This window comes from Nerophis lumbriciformis, linkage group LG13 (genome assembly GCF_033978685.3).
Source record: "Nerophis lumbriciformis linkage group LG13, RoL_Nlum_v2.1, whole genome shotgun sequence".
In the NCBI taxonomy this organism is placed as follows: domain Eukaryota; kingdom Metazoa; phylum Chordata; class Actinopteri; order Syngnathiformes; family Syngnathidae; genus Nerophis; species Nerophis lumbriciformis.
This window is the reverse complement of record NC_084560.2, coordinates 2,727,936-2,753,197: the sequence shown is the minus strand read 5'-3', so window position 1 is coordinate 2,753,197 and position 25,262 is coordinate 2,727,936. Positions and strand designations below refer to the sequence as shown.

Here is a 25,262-nt window from a genome sequence, read left to right as displayed (position 1 = left end):
GGCCATATAATTAGACTTGTGTGCGGATCACCCTGGGCAAAGTTGTATCCAGGCCATGGAACTCGATGACAAATTCGAAAGTACTGAACATAAAACTGCTAACCTTAACCTGACCCTCCCCTGCCAGGACAAGCTGTGTCTTCCTTACCACATGTTTAATGACTACAACCTCTGCCTCACAGACCTAGCTTAACATTTAACACTGTGTGGACATTTTATGTTAGCTTTTTAGAACTTCCCACTAGAAAACCAGTATTTGAACGCCGCTTGATGTTGGAGTCCGTCCTCATCACGTCGGGGAAAATCGATTTGTTGCGTTTCCGACAAACAGACTTTGAGCAGAAACTTCCCGGTTGTCTCAAACATAAAAGCGGATTCCAGAAGTCCTCACCCAAAACCTGCCTTGTGGCCAACGTAAACAGACTTTGAGCAGAAACTTCCCGATTGTCTCAAACATACAAGCGGATTCCAGAAGTCCTCACCCAAAACCTACTTCGTGGCCAAGGTGACATTTATTAAACAAAAGGTGAAGACTATCAAAAATGGAGGCCATATAATTAGACTTGTGTGCGGATCACCCTGGGCAAAGTTGTATCCAGGCCATGGAACTCGATGACAAATTCGAAAGTACTGACAATAAAACTGCTAACCTTAACCCGTCCCTCCCCCGCCAGGACAAGCTGTGTCTTCCTCACCACATGTTTAATGACTACAACCTTTGCCTCACAGACCTAGCCTAACATTTAACACCGTGTGGACATTTTATGTTAGCTTGTTAGCTTTCTGGAACTTACCACTAGAAAACCAGTATTTGAACGCCGCTTGATGATGGAGTCCGTCCTCATCACGTCGGGGAAAATCGATTTGTTGCGTTTCCGACAAACAGACTTTGAGCAGAAACTTCCCGGTTGTCTCAAACAAAAAAGCGGATTCCAGAAGTCCTCACCCAAAACCTGCCTTGTGGCCAACGTAAACAGACTTTGAGCAGAAACTTCCCGATTGTCTCAAACATAAAAATCGGATTCCAGGAGTCCTCACCCAAAACCTGCCTCGTGGCCAACGTGACATTTATTAAACAAAAGGTGAAGACTATCAAAAATGGAGGCCATATAATTAGACTTGTGTGCGGATCACCCTGGGCAAAGTTGTATCCAGGCCATGGAACTCGATGACAAATTCGAAAGTACTGAACATAAAACTGCTAACCTTAACCCGCCCCTCCCCCGCCAGGACAAGCTGTGTCTTCCTCACCACATGTTTAATGACTACAACCTTTGCCTCACAGACCTAGCCTAACATTTAACACTGTGTGGACATTTTATGTTAGCTTGTTAGCTTTCTGGAACTTCCCACTCGAAAACCAGTATTTGAACGCCGCTTGATGTTGGAGTTCGTCTTCATCACGTCGGGGAAAATCGATTTGTTGCGTTTCCGACAAACAGACTTTGAGCAGAAATTTCCCGGTTGTCTCAAACATAAAAGCGGATTCCAGAAGTCCTCACCCAAAACCTGCCTTGTGGCCAACATGACATTTAAAAAGCGGATTCCAGAAGTCCTCACCCAAAACCTGCCTTGTGGCCAACGTGACATTTAATAAACAAAAGGGGAAGACTATCAAAAATGGAGGCCTTGTGTGCGGACCACCCTGGGCAAAGTTTTATCTTGGCCATGGAACTCGTATGACGAACTCGAAAGTACTGAACATAAAACTGCTAACCTTAACCCGCCCCTCCCCCGCCAGGACAAGCTGTGTCTTCCTCACCACATGTTTAATGACTACAACCTCTGCCTCACAGACCTCGCCTAACATTTAACACCGTGTGGACATTTTATGTTAGCTTTCTGGAACTTCCCACTAGAAAACCAGTATTTGAACGCCGCTTGATGTTGGAGTCCGTCCTCATCACGTCGGGGAAAATCGATTTGTTGCGTTTCCAACAAACAGACTTTGAGCAGAAACTTCGCGGTTGTCTCAAACATAAAAGCGGATTCCAGAAGTCCTCACCCAAAACCTGCCTTGTGGCCAACGTGACATTTAAAAAGCGGATTCCAGAAGTCCTCACCCAAAACCTGCCTCGTGGCCAAGGTGACATTTATTAAACAAAAAGCGAAGACTATCAAAAATGGAGGCCATATAATTAGACTTGTGTGCGGATCACCCTGGGCAAAGTTGTATCCAGGCCATGGAACTCGATGACAAATTCGAAAGTACTGAACATAAAACTGCTAACCTTAACCCGCCCCTCCCCCGCCAGGACAAGCTGTGTCTTCCTCACCACATGTTTAATGACTACAACCTCTGCCTCACAGACCTAGCCTAACATTTAACACCGTGTGGACATTTTATGTTAGCTTGTTAGCTTTCTGGAACTTACCACTAGAAAACCAGTATTTGAACGCCGCTTGATGTTGGAGTCCGTCCTCATCACGTCGGGGAAAATCGATTTGTTGCGTTTCCGACAAACAGACTTTGAGCAGAAACTTCCCAGTTGTCTCAAACATAAAAGCGGATTCCAGAAGTCCTCACCCAAAACCTGCCTTGTGGCCAACGTAAACAGACTTTGAGCAGAAACTTCCCGATTGTCTCAAACATAAAAGCGGATTCCAGAAGTCCTCACCCAAAACCTGCCTCGTGGCCAAGGTGACATTTATTAAACAAAAGGTGAAGACTATCAAAAATGGAGGCCATATAATTAGACTTGTGTGCGGATCACCCTGGGCAAAGTTGTATCCAGGCCATGGAACTCGATGACAAATTCGAAAGTACTGAACATAAAACTGCTAACCTTAACCCGGCCCTCCCCCGCCAGGACAAGCTGTGTCTTCCTCACCACATGTTTAATGACTACAACCTTTGCCTCACAGACCTAGCCTAACATTTAACACTGTGTGGACATTTTATGTTAGCTTGTTAGCTTTCTGGAACTTCCCACTAGAAAACCAGTATTTGAACGCCGCTTGATGTTGGAGTTCGTCCTCATCACGTCGGGGAAAATCGATTTGTTGCGTTTCCAACAAACAGACTTTGAGCAGAAACTTCCCGGTTGTCTCAAACATAAAAGCGGATTCCAGAAGTCCTCACCCAAAACCTGCCTTGTGGCCAACATGACATTTAAAAAGCGGATTCCAGAAGTCCTCACCCAAAACCTGTCTTGTGGCCAACGTGACATTTAAAAAGCGGATTCCAGAAGTCCTCACCCAAAACCTGCCTTGTGGCCAACGTGACATTTAATAAACAAAAGCAGGTGAAGACTATCAAAAATGGAGGCCATATAGTTAGACTTGTGTGCGGACCAGCCGGGGCAAGTTTTATCCAGGCCTTAGAACTCGATGACGAACTCGAAAGTACTGACAATAAAACTGCTAACCTTAACCCGACCCTCCCCTGCCAGGACAAGCTGTGTCTTCCTCACCACATGTTTAATGACTACAACTTTTGCCTCACAGACCTAGCCTAACATTTAACACCGTGTGGACATTTTATGTTAGCTTGTTAGCTTTCTGGAACTTCCCACTAGAAAACCAGTATTTGAACGCCGCTTGATGTTGGAGTCCGTCCTCATCACGTCGGGGAAAATCGATTTGTCGCGTTTCCCACGGTTGAAACCTTCAAACAGACTTTGAGCAGAAATTTCCCGGTTGTCTCAAACATAAAAGCGGATTCCAGAAGTCCTCACCCAAAACCTGCCTTGTGGCCAACGTGACATTTAAAAAGCGGATTCCAGAAGTCCTCACCCAAAACCTGCCTTGTGGCCAACGTGACATTTAATAAACAAAAGCAGGTGAAGACTATCAAAAATGGAGGCCATATAGTTAGACTTGTGTGCGGACCACCCGGGGAAAGTTTTATCCAGGCCTTGGAACTCAATGACAAATTCGAAAGTACTGAACATAAAACTGCTAACCTTAACCCGTCCCTCCCCCGCCAGGACAAGCTGTGTCTTCCTCACCACATGTTTAATGACTACAACCTTTGCCTCACAGACCTAGCCTAACATTTAACACCGTGTGGACATTTTATGTTAGCTTTCTGGAACTTCCCACTAGAAAACCAGTATTTGAACGCCGCTTGATGTAGGAGTTCATCCTCATCACGTCGGGGAAAATCGATTTCCGACGGTTGAAGCCTTCAAACAGACTTTGAGCAGACACTTCCCGGTTGTCTCAAACATAAAAGCGGATTCCCGGTTGTCTCAAACATAAAAGCGGATTCCAGAAGTCCTCACCCAAAACCTGCTTGAGTCCAACGTGACATTTAATAAACAAAAGGTGAAGACTATCAAAAATGGAGGCCATATAGTTAGATCACCTTGGGCAAAGTTTTATCCAGGCCTTGGAATTCGATGACAAATTTGAAAGTACTGAACATAAAACTGCTAACCTTAACCCGCCCCTCCCCCGCCAGGACAAGCTGTGTCTTCCTCACCACATCCTGGAGGAGAAAGGCCTGATGAAGGTGAGCGCCATGGTCCAGGCGCTGGTGGACGAGGTGCCCCTCAAGACGTGAGATGGGCGGGGCCTCCTCTGACAGGACTCCTGCGCCCGCGTGACATTCGAGGACCTTGGGACGCGGGCACGTCACGCAAGTTGTTGTTTTTGAACCCTCTATTTCGGAAGCGGTGACTTGACTTTTTTTCTTATCGGAGGACGTCATTGTCCAGATGACGGGAAGAAATGTCAGCTTGCTCAGTGTCAAAAGTGTCGTTTTGCGTTTTTTAATTTTTGCACGTACGTTTGAGGGAAGTGAACAAATGTGATGTTTCTAGAAGCCAGAGCAACTGTGACGAGTCTTTAGCGCCGCGGGGACTGAACCGTCAACCGGCGTCCACGTAGCGTTTTAGCTGGTGGGCGTCGAGCGCTTTTTGCAAAAAAAAAGAACCGTTTTTTTGTGTGAGGTTTGGCGAGCGTGCGAACTTTTAGCCGCCGTTTGTATTTCCAGGCAAATCTATTTATTGTACCAGGACGGCGCGTTCAAGTTGGAATATTCCAAAAAGTATTTTTCTCGAGTAATATATTTTGTTATCGTTGTGTTTTTATAGAGTTGTCGTCTGAGCCAGCGTCTTTTTGCAATTCTTAATCCCAACTTTTTTTACACTGGGAAGGAGGAATAAACGTACACGCAGTCTTCGTCACGCAGCCATGGTTCTTTTTTGGGGGGCGGGGCAAAATGACGGCGTGACCCAATTCTGATGGCGTGTGAATATTTTTGTATTATTATTCCAAAAGCAGACATTCCTTTTTAACGGGCAGGTGTTGGTATTTGCAGGGACATCACGTGAGTAATGGCGGCCTCTGCTGGCCAAACAGACAAGTTGCAGCATTTTCAATCCAAGGCTAAAACTGCAGTGAAAAGAAGAGAATAAATCTAGTCCTCATTATGAAGACAAGACACCGTTTTGTTGCTTCTGGGATAAAAAATAAGAAGGTTAGAAAATAGTTACCGTAGATGTTTTAGATTGCTGCTCCCCAAATGTTATTAAGAGAAATGTGTTTGAAATCACTTTTTTTTATTTTTAATCTTCCAGAGTATTTAATTGTTGAATGAATTCCCACTTCCACACGTGCGCCACGCAATGTGGGCGCTTATTGTAGGCTGGCAAAGTGAGTCGCAGGAAATCAAAGACTGGAGTCACTATGGCGGGAAACAATATAAATGTTTTTTAACGGCCGATATCGATATTTTTGTATGATCTAACGAAAATAAGGTGGATAAAAATGTGCTAAATGTCAACATTTGTCTGATTAGAATCCCCTCAGCAGAACAAAAGTATTAGAACAGTATTAATACTGTCCCAATACTTTTCTAATACTATACCGATACTGTCCCAATACTGTCCTAATACTATACCAAAACATGTCCCGATACTGTTCTAATACTATCCTGATAATGTCCTAATATTGTCCCGATACTGTCCTAATATTTTCCCAATATTATCCCGATACTGTCCTAATACTATCGCAATACTGTCCTAATACGAACCCAAAACTGTCCCAATACTGTTCTGATACTATCCTAATACTGTCCCACTACTGTCCTAATACTATCCCAATACTGTCCTTATACAGTTCTAATACTGTCTCAATACTGTTCTAATACTGTCCAAATACGAACCCAAAACTGTCCCATTACTGTTCTAATACTGTCCCAATACTGTCCCAATACTGTCCCACTACTGTCCCACTACTGTCCCACTACTGTCCTAATACTTTCCCGATACTGTCTTAATAGTATCCCAATACTGTCCCACTACTATCCCGATACTGTCCTAATACTATCCCGATATGGTCCTAATACTGTCCCGATACTGTCCCAATACTATCCGATACTGTCCTAATACTATCCCGATACTGTCCTAATACTGTCCCACTACTGTCCTAATACGAACCCAAATCTGTCCCAATACTGTTCTAATACTGTCCTAATACTATCCTGATACTGTCCTAATACTATCCCGATACGGTCCTAATACTGTCCCGATACTGTCCTAACACTGTCCCACTACTGTCCTAACACGAACCCAAAACTGTCCTAATACTGTCCTAATATTATCCCGATACTGTCTTAATACTATCCCAATACTGTCCTAATACTGTCCCACTACTATCCCGATACTATCCTAATACTATCCCGATATGGTCCTAATACTGTCCCGATACTATCCCGATACTGTCCTAATAATATCCCGATACTGTCCTAATACTATCCCGATACTGTCCTATTACTGTCCTAATACGAACCCAAATCTGTCCCAATACTGTTCTAATACTGTCCTAATACTATCCCAATACGGTCCTAATACTGTCCTAATACTGTCCCGATACTGTCCTAATACTGTCCCACTACTGTCCTAATACTGTCCCACTACTGTCCTAATACGAACCCAAAACTGTCCCAATACTGTTCTAATACTGTCCTAATACTATCCCGATACTGCCCTAATATTATCCCGATACTGTCCCACTACTGTCCTAATACTATCCCGATACTGTCCTTATACAGTTCTAATACTGTCCTAATAGTGTCCTAATACTATCCCGATACTGTCCTAATGATATCCCGATACTGTCCTAATACTGTCCCAATACTGTTCTAATACTATCCCGATACTGTCCTAATACTGTCCCAATACTGTTCTAATACTATCCCGATACTGTCCTAATACTGTCCCAATACTGTTCTAATACTATCCCGATACTGTCCTAATAGTGTCCTAATACTATCCCGATACTGTCCTAATGATATCCCGATACTGTCCTAATACTATCTAGATACTGTCCCAATACTGTTTTAATACTGTCCCAATAGTGTTCTAATACTGTCCCGATACTGTTCTAATACTGCCCTAATACTATCCCGATACTGTCCTAATGATATCCCGATACTGTCCTAATACTATCCCAATACGGTCCTAATACTATCCCGATACGGTCCTAATACTATCCCGATACTATCCTGATACTGTCCCACTACTGTCCTAATACGAACCCAAAACTGTCCCAATACTGTTCTAATACTGTCCTGATACTGTCCCACTACTGTCCTAATACGAACCCAAAACTGTCCCAATACTGTTCAAATACTGTCCTAATACTGTCCCACTACTGTCCTAATACTATCCCGATACTGTCCCAATACTGTCCTAATACTATCCCGATACTGTCCTAATACTGTTCTAAAACTATCCCTATACTGTCCTAATAGTGTCCTAATACTATCCCGATACTGTCCTAATGATATCCCGATACTGTCCTAATACTATCTAGATACTGTCCCAATACTGTTTTAATACTGTCCCAATAGTGTTCTAATACTGTCCCGATACTGTTCTAATACTGTCCTAATACTATCCCGATACTGTCCTAATGATATCCCGATACTGTCCTAATACTATCCCAATACTATCCTAATACTATCCCAATACGGTCCTAATACTATCCCGATACTGTCCTAATACTGTCCCACTACTGTCCCAATACTGTTCTAATACTGTCCTGATACTGTCCTAATACTGTCCCACTACTGTCCTAATACTGTCCCACTACTGTCCTAATACTGTCCTAATACGAACCCAAAACTGTCCCAATACTGTTCTAATACTGTCCTGATACTGTCCCACTACTGTCCTAATAAGAACCCAAAACTGTCCCAATACTGTTCTAATACTGTCCCGATACTGTTTTAATACTGTCCCAATAGTGTTCTAATACTGTCCCGATACTGTTCTAATACTGTCCTAATACTATCCCGATACTGTCCTAATGATATCCCGATACTGTCCTAATACTATCCCAATACTATCCTAATACTATCCCAATACGGTCCTAATACTATCCCGATACTGTCCTAATACTGTCCCACTACTGTCCTAATACTGTCCTAATACAAACCCAAAACTGTCCCAATACTGTTCTAATACTGTCCCGATACTGTCCTAATACTGTCCCACTACTGTCCTAATACTATCCCGATACTGTCCCACTACTGTACTAATACTATCCCGATACTGTCCCGATACTGTCCTAATACTGTCCCACTACTGTCCTAATACTATCCCGATACTGTCCCAATACTGTCCTAATACTGTCCCGATACTGTTCTCATACTGTCCCACTACTGTCCTAATACTATCCCGATACTGTCCTAATACTGTCCCGATACTGTTCTCATACTGTCCCGATACTGTCCTAATACTATCCTGATACTGTCCCAATACTGTCCTAATACTGTCCCACTACTGTCCTAATACTATCCCGATACTGTCCCAATACTGTCCTAATACTGTCCCGATACTGTTCTCATACTGTCCCGATACTGTCCTAATACTATCCCGATACTGTCCCAATACTATCCCGATACTGTCCCAATACTGTCCTAATACTGTCCCGATACTGTTCTCATACTGTCCCGATACTGTCCTAATACTATCCCGATACTGTCCCAATACTGTCCTAATACTGTCCCGATACTGTTCTCATACTGTCCCGATACTGTCCTAATACTATCCCGATACTGTCCCAATACTGTCCTAATACTGTCCCACTACTGTCCTAATACTATCCCGATACTGTCCCAATACTGTCCTAATACTGTCCCGATACTGTTCTCATACTGTCCTAATACTATCCTGATACTGTCCTAATACTGTCCCGATACTGTCCTAATACTGTCCCACTACTGTCCTAATACTATCCCGATACTGTCCCAATACTGTCCTAATACTATCCCGATACTGTCCTAATACTGTTCTAAAACTATCCCTATACTGTCCTAATAGTGTCCTAATACTATCCCGATACTGTCCTAATGATATCCCGATACTGTCCTAATACTATCTAGATACTGTCCCAATACTGTTTTAATACTGTCCCAATAGTGTTCTAATACTGTCCCGATACTGTTCTAATACTGTCCTAATACTATCCCGATACTGTCCTAATGATATCCCGATACTGTCCTAATACTATCCCAATACTATCCTAATACTATCCCAATACGGTCCTAATACTATCCCGATACTGTCCTAATACTGTCCCACTACTGTCCCAATACTGTTCTAATACTGTCCTGATACTGTCCTAATACTGTCCCACTACTGTCCTAATACTGTCCCACTACTGTCCTAATACTGTCCTAATACGAACCCAAAACTGTCCCAATACTGTTCTAATACTGTCCTGATACTGTCCCACTACTGTCCTAATAAGAACCCAAAACTGTCCCAATACTGTTCTAATACTGTCCCGATACTGTTTTAATACTGTCCCAATAGTGTTCTAATACTGTCCCGATACTGTTCTAATACTGTCCTAATACTATCCCGATACTGTCCTAATGATATCCCGATACTGTCCTAATACTATCCCAATACTATCCTAATACTATCCCAATACGGTCCTAATACTATCCCGATACTGTCCTAATACTGTCCCACTACTGTCCTAATACTGTCCTAATACAAACCCAAAACTGTCCCAATACTGTTCTAATACTGTCCCGATACTGTCCTAATACTGTCCCACTACTGTCCTAATACTATCCCGATACTGTCCCACTACTGTACTAATACTATCCCGATACTGTCCCGATACTGTCCTAATACTGTCCCACTACTGTCCTAATACTATCCCGATACTGTCCCAATACTGTCCTAATACTGTCCCGATACTGTTCTCATACTGTCCCACTACTGTCCTAATACTATCCCGATACTGTCCTAATACTGTCCCGATACTGTTCTCATACTGTCCCGATACTGTCCTAATACTATCCTGATACTGTCCCAATACTGTCCTAATACTGTCCCACTACTGTCCTAATACTATCCCGATACTGTCCCAATACTGTCCTAATACTGTCCCGATACTGTTCTCATACTGTCCCGATACTGTCCTAATACTATCCCGATACTGTCCCAATACTATCCCGATACTGTCCCAATACTGTCCTAATACTGTCCCGATACTGTTCTCATACTGTCCCGATACTGTCCTAATACTATCCCGATACTGTCCCAATACTGTCCCAATACTGTCCTAATACTGTCCCGATACTGTTCTCATACTGTCCCGATACTGTCCTAATACTATCCCGATACTGTCCCAATACTGTCCTAATACTGTCCCACTACTGTCCTAATACTATCCCGATACTGTCCCAATACTGTCCTAATACTGTCCCGATACTGTTCTCATACTGTCCTAATACTATCCTGATACTGTCCTAATACTGTCCCGATACTGTCCTAATACTGTCCCACTACTGTCCTAATACTATCCCGATACTGTCCCAATACTGTCCTAATACTGTCCCGATACTGTCCCAATACTGTCCTAATACTGTCCCACTACTGTCCTAATACTATCCTGATACTGTCCTAATACTGTCCCGATACTGTTCTCATACTGTCCCGATACTGTCCTAATACTATCCTGATACTGTCCCAATACTGTCCTAATACTGTCCCGATACTGTTCTCATACTGTCCCGATACTGTCCTAATACTATCCTGATACTGTCCCAATACTGTCCTAATACTGTCCCGATACTGTCCTAATACTACCCCGATACTGTCCTTGAATCTGTTGTAATACTGTCCTATTGAACCCTTTCAAGTGAGAAAGGAAATGTCAACAAAATAGTCAAATCACATTCAATAAACTCCTAAAATGAAGATGCAAACATTGAGAATACGTAAGAAATGCTTCATAAAATAGTGCAAAGTGTGAAAATGTAAACATAGAAACCTGAGAAGAACTATTGTCTGCAGGTTTAGTGGCAGGACATAACGGCTGTGTAACATTATTTTGCCCTGTTATTCTTATTCAATTATGGAGATGGTTTTTTTGTTTTGCAGTAATTGTTTTAATATTATTAATATATCGGCCGATTTCCATAATTATTGACATTTTGTACGACCTCTGGAAAAATTAAGGAAGAGGAGAAAAACATGATATTGTAAATGTAACTTCCTGTGATTCTAATCCCTCAGCTGTCAAGGCAGAAAGGAAATGTCAACACAAGCATGAAAATACTCCAACATGTCAACAAAATAGTCCAATCGCATTGAACACTCGACAATAAGCTCTTAAAATGAAGGAATATGTAAGAAATGCTTCATAAAACAGTGCAAAGTGCGAAAATGTAAACATAGAAACCTGAGAAGAACTACTGTCTGCAGGTTTAGTTACGGCTGTGCTCTAAAGGGTGAGCTAAGGTGGTGTAATTCCATCTGACTACGGTCCCTATTTTATTTTTAAATTTTTTTTAAATTGGGGGGAAAAAGTGCCAAACTGTCCAGGTGACTTTTCCTTTCATCCATAATTTCTTCATTTTGATTTCCTCTTCTCACTCCAGACACTTCGTTGATACTGTCACCTGATTGGCTGTCAGCGGGTCACGCCCACTGATCAGTGATCACTTCCTGCGTTGCTCGGTTCCGACGAAGAAAAAAAAATGGTCGTACACTTTGTAGAACGCATTTTTTCTTGATGCCGATGACGTGTCTGCCACGATATATGTTGATATCATTTCATCGCCCGGCCCGAGGAGTCCCACTGACTATGTGAGCCGATACTAGTATTTGGTGCGATAGAGTTTATTATTATTACATAATTTAAGAATTAGTATTATGTGGACTCAATTAGGTTCTGTCCTGTAATTCCACTTTTCACCTGCAGAAGCAACATTGAGTAAACTTCAACTTGAAGTTGGCACTTTAGCAAAAAACACAAACTGACACTTTAAATTTATATTTATAACTTTCTGGGGGGTTTTTTTACGCCAACCGACTGACGTGTGAAGAAAATCTTTTTAATTTGAAACATTTTGTGTAAATATATCTTTTGTACTTTGGTCAAGCATGGAAAGTCCCTTTAATGTCGCCTTAACTGCTGTACATAAAAGAAGTAAAACATCACAAAATCAAGCAGCAAAGCGTGAACTTTTATTGTGAAAATATCACACCTTTTTTGCTGTTGCTTATGTGGAGGTGGCGTTGAGGAAGTTGGCGTGGTGCTTGATGTGCTCGTTGATGAAGGAGTAGATGAAGAAGTAGCTGTGGTCGTAGCCCTGCAGGAGAGGAGGAGGTTCAGGACACGCCCCCTAGTGGCGTGGAGGACTTAAGACTCGGGACTGACCTTCTGCAGCCTGAACACCACGGGGATCTTCTTCTCGGAGCAGGCGGCGATCAGGTTGTCGGGCAGCAGCTGCCCGGCCGACCCGAACTGGTCGTCGCGGCCCTGGTCGATGAGGATGTCCAGCTGGGGGCCCGAGTACGAGGCCGCCAGCACGGTGGCGTCGTACGCCTGGAGGAGGCCACGGGGTTAAAAACCAGGACGTCGCTGTCAAGAGACCGGCCTCTTACCTCCCACGTGGCGCGGTCAGGACCCAGGTACCCGGCGAAGGCCTTCTGGCCCCAGGGGCACTGCATGGGGTTGCAGATGGGGGCAAAGGCCGACACGGTCTACGGGAGACACGGGGCCACGAGGTAAAGACAAGTTGCTCGGGGTCTAGACAGGTCACCTACCTTGTACTTCCCAGGGTTCTTGAGGGCACAGATGAGCGCCCCGTGGCCGCCCATGGAGTGGCCGCTGATGGACATCCTGTCGGGGTCGGCGGGGAAGTTGGCCTGGATCAGCGCGGGCAGCTGGGAGCAAAGTCACAAGGTTTGCCATCCACCAGGAGGACCTGATTGAGAGCTGAAGGTACCTCCTTGGTGACGTAGGAGTACATGCGGTAGTTGCTCTTCCAGGGGCCCTGGGTGGCGTCCACGTAGAAACCTGCTCCGGTGCCGAAGTCCCAACTCTCGTCCTCGCCCTCGATGTTGCAGCCGCCTGCAGTGCCACACACATGCTTTGTAATGATGATAATGCACTGATACTGTCCCGATACTGTCCTGATACTGTTCTGATACTGTCCTAATACTGTCCCAATACTGTTCTATTACTGTCCCGAAACCTACTCAGTGGCCTAGTGGTTAGAGTGTCCGCCCTGAGATCGGTAGGTTGTGAGTTCAAACCCCGGCCGAGTCATACCAAAGACTATAAAAATGGGACCCATTACCTCCCTGCTTGGCACTCAGCATCAAGGGTTGGAATTGGGGGTTAAATCACCAAAATGATTCCCGGGCGCGGCCACCGCTGCTGCCCACTGCTCCCCTCACCTCCCAGGGGGTGATCAAGGGTGATGGGTCAAATGCAGAGAATAATCTCGCCACACCTAGTGTGTGTGTGACAATCATTGGTACTTTAACTTTAACGTTATACTGTTCTATTACTGTCCTGATACTTTCCTAATACTATCCCGATACTGTCCTAATACTGTCCTAATACTGTTCTAATACTGTCCTGATACTATCCTGATACTGTCGTAATACTGTCCTGATACTATCCTGATACTGTCCTGATACTGCTCTATTACTGTCCTGATACTGTCCTAATACTGTTCTAATTCTGTCCTAATAATATCCTGATACTGTCCTAACACTGTTCTGATACTGTTCTAATACTGTCCTAATGCTGTCCTCATACTGTTCTAATACTGTCCTAATACTATCCCGATGCTGGTCTAATACTGTTCTAATGCTGTCCCAATATTGTCCTTGTCCCAATACTGTTCTAATGCTGTCCCAATACTGTCCTTGTCCCAATACTGTTCTAATACTGTCCCAATACTGTTCTAATACTGTCCTAATAGTGTTCTAATACTGTCCCGATACTGTTCTAATACTGTCCCAATACTGTTCTAATACTGTCCCGATACTGTTCTAATACTGTCCCGATACTGTTCTAATACTGTCCCAATACTGTTCTAATACTGTCCCGATACTGTCCTAATACTGTCCCAATACTGGTCTAATACTGTCCCGATACTGTTCCAATACTGTCCCAATACTGTTCTAATACTGTCCTAATAGTGTTCTAATACTGTCCCGATACTGTTCTAATACTGTCCCAATACTGTTCTAATACTGTCCCGATACTGTTCTAATACTGTCCCGATACTGTTCTAATACTGTCCCAATACTGTTCTAATACTGTCCCGATACTGTCCTAATACTGGTCTAATACTGTCCCGATACTGTTCCAATACTGTCCCAATACTGTCCTAATACTGTCCTGATACTGTTCTAATACTGTCCCGATACTGTTCTAGTACTGTCCCAATACTATTGTTCTAATACTGTCCAAATACTGTTCTAATACTGTCCCGATACTGTTCTAATGCTGTCCCAATACTGTTCTAATACTGACCCGATACTGTTCTAATACTGTCCCAATACTGTTCTAATACTGACCCAATACTGTTCTAATACTGTCCCGATACTGTTCTAATGCTGTCCCAATACTGTTCTAATACTGACCCGATACTGTTCTAATACTGTTCTAATACTGTCCCAATACTGTTCTAATACTGTCCCAATACCGTTCTAATACTGACCCAATACTGTTCTAATACTGTCCTGATACTGTCCCAATACTGCCCTGATACTGTTCTAATACTGTCCCAATACTGTTCTAATACTGTCCCGATACTGTTCTAATACTGTGCCGATACTGTTCTAATACTGACCCGATACTGTTCTAATACTGTCCCAATACTGTTCTAATACTATCCCAATACTGTTCTAATACTGTCCTGACACTGTTCTAATACTGTCCCAATAATGTTCTAATACTGTCCCAATACTGTTCTAATTCTGTCCCAATACTGTTCTAATTCTGTCCCAAACTGTTCTAATACTGTCCCGATACTGTTCTAATACTGTCCCGATACTGTTCTAATACTGACCCGATACTATCCTAATACTGTCCCAATACTGTTCTAATACTGTCGTGATACTGTCCCAATACTGTTCTAATACTGTCCTGATACTGTTCTAATACTGTCCCAGTACTGTTCTAACACTGTCCTGTTACTGTTCTAATACAATCCCAATACTGTTCTAATACTATCCCGATACTGTTCTAATACTATCCCGATACTGTTCTAATACTGTCCCAATACTGTTCTAATACTATCCCAATACTGTTCTAACACTGTCCTGTTACTGTTCTAATACTATCCCGATACTGTTCTAATACTGACCCGATACTGTTCTAGTACTGTCCCAATACTATTGTTCTAATACTGTCCAAATACTGTTCTAATACTGTCCCGATACTGTTCTAATACTGTCCCAATACTATTGTTCTAATACTGTCCAAATACTGTTCTAATACTGACCCGATACTGTTCTAATACTGTCCCAATACCGTTCTAATACTGACCCAATACTGTTCTAATACTGTCGTGATACTGTCCCAATACTGCCCTGATACTGTTCTAATACTGTCCCGATACTGTTCTAATACTGTTCTAATACTGTCCCGATACTGTTCTAATACTGACCCGATACTGTTCTAATACTGTTCTAATACTATCCCAATACTGTTCTAATACTGTCCTGATACTGTTCTAATACTGTCCCAATAATGTTCTAATACTGTCCCAATACTGTTCTAATTCTGTCCCAATACTGTTCTAATTCTGTCCCAAACTGTTCTAATACTGTCCCGATACTGTTCTAATACTGTCCCGATACTGTTCTAATACTGACCCGATACAATCCTAATACTGTCCCAATACTGTTCTAATACTGTCGTGATACTGTCCCAATACTGTTCTAATACTGTCCTGATACTGCTCTAATACTGTCCCAGTACTGTTCTAACACTGTCCTGTTACTGTTCTAATACTATCCCAATACTGTTCTAATACTATCCCGATACTGTTCTAATACTATCCCGATACTGTTCTAATACTGTCCCAAAACTGTTCTAATACTATCCCAATACTGTTCTAACACTGTCCTGTTACTGTTCTAATACTATCCCGATACTGTTCTAATACTGACCCGATACTGTCCCGATACTCTCCCAATACTGTTCTAATACTGTCCAAATACTGTTCTAATACTGTCCCAATACTGTTCTAATACTGACCCGATACTGTCCCGATACTGTTCTAATACTGTCCCAATACTGTTCTAATACTGTCCAAATACTGTTCTAATACTGTCCCAATACTGTTCTAATACTGACCCGATACTGTCCCGATACTGTTCTAATACTGTCCCAATACTGTTCTAATACTGTCCAAATACTGTTCTAACACTGTCCTGTTACTGTTCTAATACTATCCCGATACTGTTCTAATACTGACCCGATACTATCCTAATACTGTTCTAATACTGTTCCAATACTGTCCTAATACTGTTCTAATACTGTCCCGATACTGTTCTAATACTATCCTAATACTGTTCTAATTCTGTCCTTGTCCCCATACTGTCCTAATACAACAACCAAATAACGTGTCTTACAATATAACTACAACAACTCTTGAGTACCTTGAAGGTAGAAAAGTGCTTTACAAGTAGAAGCCATTACTATTTACCATTACATGTACTGCCTTTCACAAACAATGAAGGTATGTAAATAAACATTTATCACAATATCCATCCATCCACTTTCTACCGCTTATTCCCTTTGGGGTCGCGGGGGCGCTCAGCTACAATCGGGCGGAAGGCGGGATACACCCTGGACAAGTCGCCACCACATCGCAGGGCTTTAAGTAGCAGATGTATACGTTGTGAAAGGAGTTATTTATCAGAATATTTCTGTGTAAATAACTCCTTTCACAACGTATACATCTGCTACTTATAGTCCGCTGCGCTCTACACTTGTGGTCTGTGAGGGTGTGTTCATACGTGGGCTGGTGTCCGGCGCCACGATGATGAGGCCGTTCTCCGCCGCCGCCAGCTGACTTCCCGCCTTGGTGATGAAGTTCTGCTCGGTGCAGGTCAAGCCTGCAAAAGGACACCACAAGCTGAGTGCACGCCCGGACCCCCTAGGATGGTGTGTGGGGGGCCCCACCTGAGAGCCAGTACATGACGGGACATTTGTCCGTCTCAGCCTTGGGCGGCAGGAAGACGGCAAACTTCATCCTGCACTTGAGCTCGGTGCTGCAGGGTGAGAGGAAATGTTGACGTATAACAGCCAAAAGTGCAGATTTCAACCTTTGAAATACTTTCTATATGTTAAAGGTCTAAAAAGATGATGTAGAACGTCCAGCGGGCCAAGTTGTTCATCCTAATGGGCTGCATGTGGCCCACAGTCCCTATATAGCTGTAAGGTTACCGTATTTTCCGCACCATAAGGCGCCCTGGGTTATAAGCCGCGCCTTCAATGAACGGCATATTTCAAAACTTTGTCCACCTATAAGCCGCCCCGTGTTGTAAGCCGCATCTAACTGCGCTAAAGGAATGTCAAAAAAACAGTCAGATAGGTCAGTCAAACTTTAATAATATATTAAAAACCAGCGTGATGTGGGCGCGCATGGAGTCGTATATCAACATGGACGGAGCTGCGTGAAAAAAGCCACCCGGCCTCTTCGCGTAAACTTACCTTAACCACTCGCTCATCTTTTCTTCATCCATCCATCCCTTCGAGTTAGCTTTTATGATGACGCCGGCTGGAAAGGTCTTCCTTTTGAATATCACCATGGGTGGAAGTTTCTGGCCATTAGCATGGCAAGCTAGAACCACAGTGAAGGATGACTTCTCATTCCCTGTGGTGCGAATATTCACCGTACGTGCTCCCGTTGTATCCACAGTGCGGTTCACAGGAATATCAAAAGTCAGTGGAACCTCGTCCATGTTGATAATGTTCTCTGGCCGGATCTTTTTTTCAGCTATCTTGTTTTTACAATATGCACGGAAAGTAGCCAACTTTTCTTGAAAGTCTTTAGGCAGTTGCTGTGAAATAGTAGTCCGTGTGCGGATGGAGAGATTGCGTCTTTTCATGAACCGGAAACCTGTCGCTTAGTAGGAGCCATTTTGTGGTCTTTACAGATGTAAACACACAAAGGAAATGAAACGTAATATCCGCGCGCTTCTTCTTCTTCTACGCGGGCGGGTGGTTGCTTACAGTAGAAGAAGAAGCGCTTCCTGTTCTATGGGGGCGGGTGCTTACCTTGGCGGTTGCTTGCGTAGAAGAAGAAGCACTTCCTCTTCTACGGGGAAAAAAGATGGCGGCTGTTTACCGTAGTTGCGAGACCGAAACTTTATGAAAATGAATCTTAATATTAATCCATATATAAAGCGCACCGGGTTATAAGCCGCACTGTCAGCTTTTGAGTAAATTTGTGGTTTTTAGGTGCGGCTAATAGTGCGGAAAATACAGTAAGTCTTTTTATCTACTTTTATTTACACATACAACATGATACATCACACATGCGTGCATACAACATGATACATCACACATGCATGCATACAACATGATGCATCACACATGCATGCATACAACATGATACATCACACATGCATGCATACAACATGATACATCACACATGCATGCATACAACATGATACATCACACATGCGTGCATACAACATGATACATCACACATGCGTGCATACAACATGATGCATCACACATGCGTGCATACAACATGATACATCACACATGCATGCATACAACATGATACATCACACATGCGTGCATACAACATGATACATCACACATGCGTGCATACAACATGATACATCACACATGCATGCATACAACATGATGCATCACACATGCATGCATACAACATGATACATCACACATGCCTGCATACAACAAGATACATCACACATGCGTGCATACAACATGATACATCACACATGCGTGCATACAACATGATACATCACACATGCACGCATACAACATGATACATCACACATGCATGCATACATGATACATCACGCATGCATGCATACAACATGATACATCACACATGCATGCATACAACATGATGCATCACACATGCATGCATACAACATGATACATCACACATGCGTGCATACAACATGATACATCACACCTGCCTTTATACAACATGATGCATCACACATGCGTGCATACAACATGATGCATCACACATGCGTGCATACAACATGATACATCACACATGCATGCATAAAACATGATACATCACACATGCATTCATACAACATGATACATCACACCTGCCTTTATACAACATGATACATCACACATGCGTGCATACAACATGATACATCACACATGCGTGCATACAACATGATACATCACACATGCATGCATACAACATGATACATCACACCTGCCATTATACAACATGATACATCACACATGTGTGCATACAACATGATACATCACACATGCATGTATACAACATGATACATCACACATGCATGTATACAACATGATACATCACACATGCATGCATACAACATGATACATCACACATGCGTGCATACAACATGATACATCACACATGCATGTATACAACATAATACATCACAATTTCCAGTTTCTCTATTCAACATGTTGGAAAAGGAGTAGGAAGAAGCAGAGCTTATTTAATCCTACCACTTTTCTTTTACATAACAGTCGCGAACACTTTTGTTCACTTCCTGTTCTCAATGTATTCACAATATACTCCATAAGTAATAACATTAAACATAAATAAGTAAGTTATATTTCATATGGTGAGATGAGTAAGATGATGTAGAAAATGGATGATGGATGAAATAAATTGAGAATGTTTATCATGGTTCTTCTTCTTTGTACTTTGTAAACACTTTTAAGTGTGAAGAGTTTCTTGAAGTGGATCATACTAGTACATTGTTCATTAATCTATTCCATCATTTAATTCCACATACTGATATACTGAAGGTCTTGAGTGTTGTACGTGTGTACAAATGTTATAAATTACATTTTTCTCTCAGATTATATTTCTCCTCTTTTGTTGAGAAGAATTGTTGTATATTATTGACAAGCAGGTTATAGTTTACATCATTTTAGCTGTTTGCAAATTCACTATGTCGTGGAATTTCAGTATTTTTGATTCAATAAATACATATTTCTATGTTCTCTATATCCAACAATATGTATTATTGTAACTGATCCTTTTTCTAACACCGTTAATGAATGAAGTGCACATTTGTAGTTACCGGTATTTCCCATATTTCTACACAATAAGTCAGATATGTAACACTAGTGAGCAGTAGAGAATGTGAAGTGATTTTTGCTCTACAACATGTTTTGCTTTATTCATTATTGACGTGTTTCTTGCTACTTTATGTTGTATATTTTTTACATGAGATTTCCAGTTCATTTTATCATCTATTATTATACATGGAACTTTTGTTTCATTTACTATTTCCTACAAAACAATACACAACAATACCATATAATTCAAATATATAATTCAACCATAATAATGCAGTTCCAAAGCCAAACGCAGCAACATTCAGAATAGCAATCAACAATATTTATGTTATTCACATGTGAATAATGCTGTACAATAGACTGTATTTATATTATTCACATGTGAATAATGCTGTATAATAGACTGTATTTATATTATTCACATGTGAATAATGCTGTATATAAGACTGTATTTATATTATTCACATGTGAATAATGCTGTATAATAAGACTGTATTTATATTATTCACATGTGAATAATGCTGTATAATAGACTATTTATATTGTTCACATGTGAATAATGCTGTATATATTGTTCACATGTGAATAATGCTGTATAATAAGACTATATTATTCACATGTGAATAATGCTGTATAATAAGACTGTATTTATATTATTCACATGTGAATAATGCTGTATAATAGACTGTATTTATATGATTCACATGTGAATAATGCTGTATAATAGACTGTATATTATTCACATGTGAATAATGCTGTATAATAGACTGTATTTATGTTATTCACTTGTGAATAATGCTGTATAATAGACTGTATTTATATTATTCACATGTGAATAATGCTGTATAATAAGACTATTCATATTATTCACATGTGAATAATGCTGTATAATAGACTGTATTCATATTATTCACATGTGAATAATGCTGTATAATAGACTGTATTTATATTATTCACATGTGAATAATGCTGTATAATAGACTGTATTTATTAGGGGTGTGGGGAAAAAATGTATTCGAATTCGAATCGCGATTCTCACGTTGTGCGATTCAGAATCGATTCTCATTTTTTTAAAAAAATTTTTTTTTAATTTATTTATTTTTAAAAAAATTTAATTAATCAATCCAACAAAACAATACACAGCAATACCATAACAATGCAATCCAATTCCAAAAGCAAAGCCGAGCCAGCAACACTCAGAACTGCAATAAACAGAGCAATTGAGAGGAGACACAAACACCACACAGAACAAACCAAAAGTAGTGAAACAAAAATGAATATTATCAACAACAGTATCAATATTAGTTACAATTTCAACATAGCAGTGATTAAAAATCCCTCATTGACATTATCATTAGACATTTATAAAAAAGAACAATAGTGTCACAGTGGCTTACACTTGCATCGCATCTCATGAGTTTGACAACAAACTGTGTCCAATATTTTCACAAAGATAAAATAAGTCATATTTTTGCTTCATTTAATAGTTCAAACAAATTTACATTATTGCAATCAGTTGATAAAACATAGTCCTTTACAATTATAAAAGCCTTTTACTCTGCTTGCATGTCAGCAGACTGGGGTAGATCCTGCTGAAATCCTATGTATTCAATGAATAGACAATCCTTTTGAATCGGGAAAAAATCGTTTTTGAATCGAGAATCGTGTTGAATTGAAAAAAAAAAACTCGATTTTGAATCGAATCGTGACCCCAAGAATCGATATTGAATTGAATCGTGGGTCACCCAAAGATTCACAGCCCTCGTATTTATATTATTCACATGTAAAAAATACCTAAGTGTTTATTGTGAGCCAACTGTGGTGCTGAATTTCCCCCAGGGATCAATAAAGTACTTTCTATTCTATTCTGTGTTCTCTCATGAACAAAACACAGTTGTGTCATCTGCAAATAATACTAACTTTTAAGTCCTTTGTAACTTTACAAAATGTCGTTTGTATATTGGATACTATTAAAGTTGTACCGTATTTTCCGCACTATTAGCCGCACCTAAAAACCACAAATGTACTCAAAAGCTGACAGTGCGGCTTTTAACCCGGTGCGCTTTATATATGGATTAATATTACGATTCATTTTCATAAAGTTTCGATCTCGCAACTTCGGTAAACAGCCGCCATCTTTTTTCCCGGTAGAACAGGAAGCGCTTCTTCTTCTACGCAAGCAACCGCCAAGGTAAGCACCCGCCCCCATAGAACAGGAAGCGCTTCTTCTTCTACTGTAAGCAACCACCCGCCCGCGTAGAAGAAGAAAAAGCGCGCGGATATCACCGTACGTTTCATTTCCTTTGTGTGTTTACATCTGTAAAGACCACAAAATGGCTCCTAAGCGTCAGAGATCCGGTTCATGAAAAGACGCAATCTCTCCATCCGCACACGGATTACTATTTCACAGCAACTGATATTCCTGTGAACCGCACTGTGGATACAACGGGAGCACGTACGGTGAATATTCGCACCACAGGGAATGAGAAGTCATCCTTCACTGTGGTTCTAGCTTGCCATGCTAATGGCCAGAAACTTCCACCCATGGTGATATTCAAAAGGAAGACCTTGCCAAAAGAGACCTTTCCAGCCGGCGTCATCATAAAAGCTAACTCGAAGGGATGGATGAAGAAAAGATGAGCGAGTGGTTAAGGTAAGTTTAAGTTTACGCGAAGAGGCCGGGTGGCTTTTTTCACGCAGCTCTGTCCATGTTGATATACGTATGTTTGTGATTGCACATTTGCGTACATTTTGGGAGTGAACAGAGTTGTTAGAACGCTGGTTTTTAATATATTATTAAAGTTTGACTGACCTATCTGACTGTTTTTTTGACATCCCTTTAGCGCAGTTAGATGCGGCTTACAACACCGGGCGGCTTATAGGTGGACAAAGTTTTGAAATATGCTGTTCATTGAAGGCGCGGCTTTTAACCCAGGGCGCCTTATGGTGCGGAAAATACGGTACTCTTAAATGTACATGAAAATATACATACAAATGAGATGAAAAAAATATATTCTTAAATATATTCTTAATATATTTGTAAATATATTACAAACTACCGTATTTTCCGCACTATTAGCCGCACCTAAAAACCACAAATTTACTCAAAAGCTGACAGTGCGGCTTTTAACCCGGTGCGCTTTATATATGGATAAATATTACGATTCATTTTCATAAAGTTTCGATCTCGCAACTTCGGTAAACAGCCGCCATCTTTTTTCCCGGTAGAACAGGAAGCGCTTCTTCTTCTACGCAAGCAACCGCCCCCATAGAACAGGAAGCGCTTCTTCTTCTACTGTAAGCAACCACCCGCCCGCGTAGAAGAAGAAAAAGCGCGCGGATATCACCGTACGTTTCATTTCCTTTGTGTGTTTACATCTGTAAAGACCACAAAATGGCTCCTAAGCGTCAGGGATCCGGTTCATGAAAAGACGCAATCTCTCCATCCGCACACGGATTACTATTTCACAGCAACTGATATTCCTGTGAACCGCACTGTGGATACAACGGGAGCACGTACGGTGAATATTCGCACCACAGGGAATGAGAAGTCATCCTTCACTGTGGTTCTAGCTTGCCATGCTAATGGCCAGAAACTTCCACCCATGGTGATATTCCAAAGGAAGACCTTGCCAAAAGAGACCTTTCCAGCCGGCGTCATCATAAAAGCTAACTCGAAGGGATGGATGAAGAAAAGATGAGCGAGTGGTTAAGGTAAGTTTAAGTTTACGCGAAGAGGCCGGGTGGCTTTTTTCACGCAGCTCTGTCCATGTTGATATACGTATGTTTGTGATTGCACATTTGCGTACATTTTGGGAGTGAACAGAGTTGTTAGAACGCTGGTTTTTAATATATTATTAAAGTTTGACTGACCTATCTGACTGTTTTTTTGACATCCCTTTAGCGCAGTTAGATGCGGCTTACAACACGGGGCGGCTTATAGGTGGACAAAGTTTTGAAATATGCCGTTCATTGAAGGCGCGGCTTTTAACCCAGGGCGCCTTATGGTGCGGAAAATACGGTAATAGTATTTCAAGCAGTACATATATTTTTTCTGTCAAAATAAAAAAATTAATTACATTTAGTGAGAAAATAAGTAGTACTTTTATTGACAAATCATTTCCAGGCCATTTAATGAAGTGGCGGGCCACATGTGGCCCCCTGGGCTCTGAGTTTGACACCTGCGCACTACATCATCACCTGTCATGCTCGAAGACCTTCTGGAAGCCTCCCGCACACCTGTTGGAGGACACCTGGGTGACGGCCATCTGCAAGGTCAGCAAAAAGATACATTAATGCTTCTTACCCCTGTCTATTTTTAACTTGAGCCATTTTAAACAAGACGGAATAAAATCACTTTCTCGCGCAATTGTCGAAAGTTCGAGCGCGCCGAACCAAGAAGGTGCGTCCGAGCACCGGTGCCACTGCCACGTGGGGCCCGGACACACTAGTATTCACTTTATAACAGCAGAAACATGTCAAATTGCTACATTTTAATCCGGAGTGTCGCGCGGTCTGCGCTACTTCGTTAGCTCGTTTCAACTTTAAAAAGAGTTCAACCGCGTCCTGTTCGGACTCGACGCCACCCGAACATAAACACAATTTACTGTATTTTACAAAGAACAAACCTTCATTAAGCGCAGTATGTTTGCCTTTTTGGCGTCTTTTCACCGCCAAAGTGCTAAAGTCCGCTTCACAGTCCAACGGCGTCGACGCGACGTGATGACGTCACGAGAGCAAAAAAA

At 41.7% G+C, this 25,262-nt stretch overlaps 2 protein-coding genes across 6 annotated transcripts in view; one reads left to right on the top strand and one right to left on the bottom strand.

Annotated features, from left to right (window-relative positions):
• Positions 1–6,481, top strand: part of lrch1 (leucine-rich repeats and calponin homology (CH) domain containing 1) — a 239,902-nt gene extending 233,421 nt beyond the window's left edge. For 2 of the 4 annotated variants that reach the window (XM_061971783.2, XM_061971784.2), the window contains exon 19: positions 4,406–6,480. In XM_061971783.2, the coding sequence (XP_061827767.1) occupies positions 4,406–4,507 (102 nt within the window). In that variant the 3' untranslated portion in view covers positions 4,508–6,480. Of the gene's footprint in view, positions 1–4,405 lie in introns of all 4 variants that reach the window. The other 2 variants (XM_061971779.2, XM_061971785.2) reach the window with 2 other exon arrangements.
• Positions 1–25,262, bottom strand: part of esd (esterase D/formylglutathione hydrolase) — a 31,913-nt gene extending 6,651 nt beyond the window's left edge. The window contains exons 1-9 of one of the 2 annotated variants that reach the window (XM_061971787.1): positions 25,146–25,262; positions 24,718–24,785; positions 17,413–17,501; positions 17,247–17,345; positions 13,208–13,332; positions 13,026–13,145; positions 12,864–12,962; positions 12,637–12,804; positions 12,464–12,568 (exon numbers count right to left, since the gene is read on the bottom strand). In XM_061971787.1, the coding sequence (XP_061827771.1) occupies positions 12,479–12,568; positions 12,637–12,804; positions 12,864–12,962; positions 13,026–13,145; positions 13,208–13,332; positions 17,247–17,345; positions 17,413–17,501; positions 24,718–24,785; positions 25,146–25,151 (864 nt within the window). In that variant the 5' untranslated portion in view covers positions 25,152–25,262 and the 3' untranslated portion in view covers positions 12,464–12,478. Of the gene's footprint in view, positions 1–12,421; positions 12,569–12,636; positions 12,805–12,863; positions 12,963–13,025; positions 13,146–13,207; positions 13,333–17,246; positions 17,346–17,412; positions 17,502–24,717; positions 24,786–25,145 lie in introns of those variants that run through there. The other variant, XM_061971786.1, reaches the window with a different exon arrangement.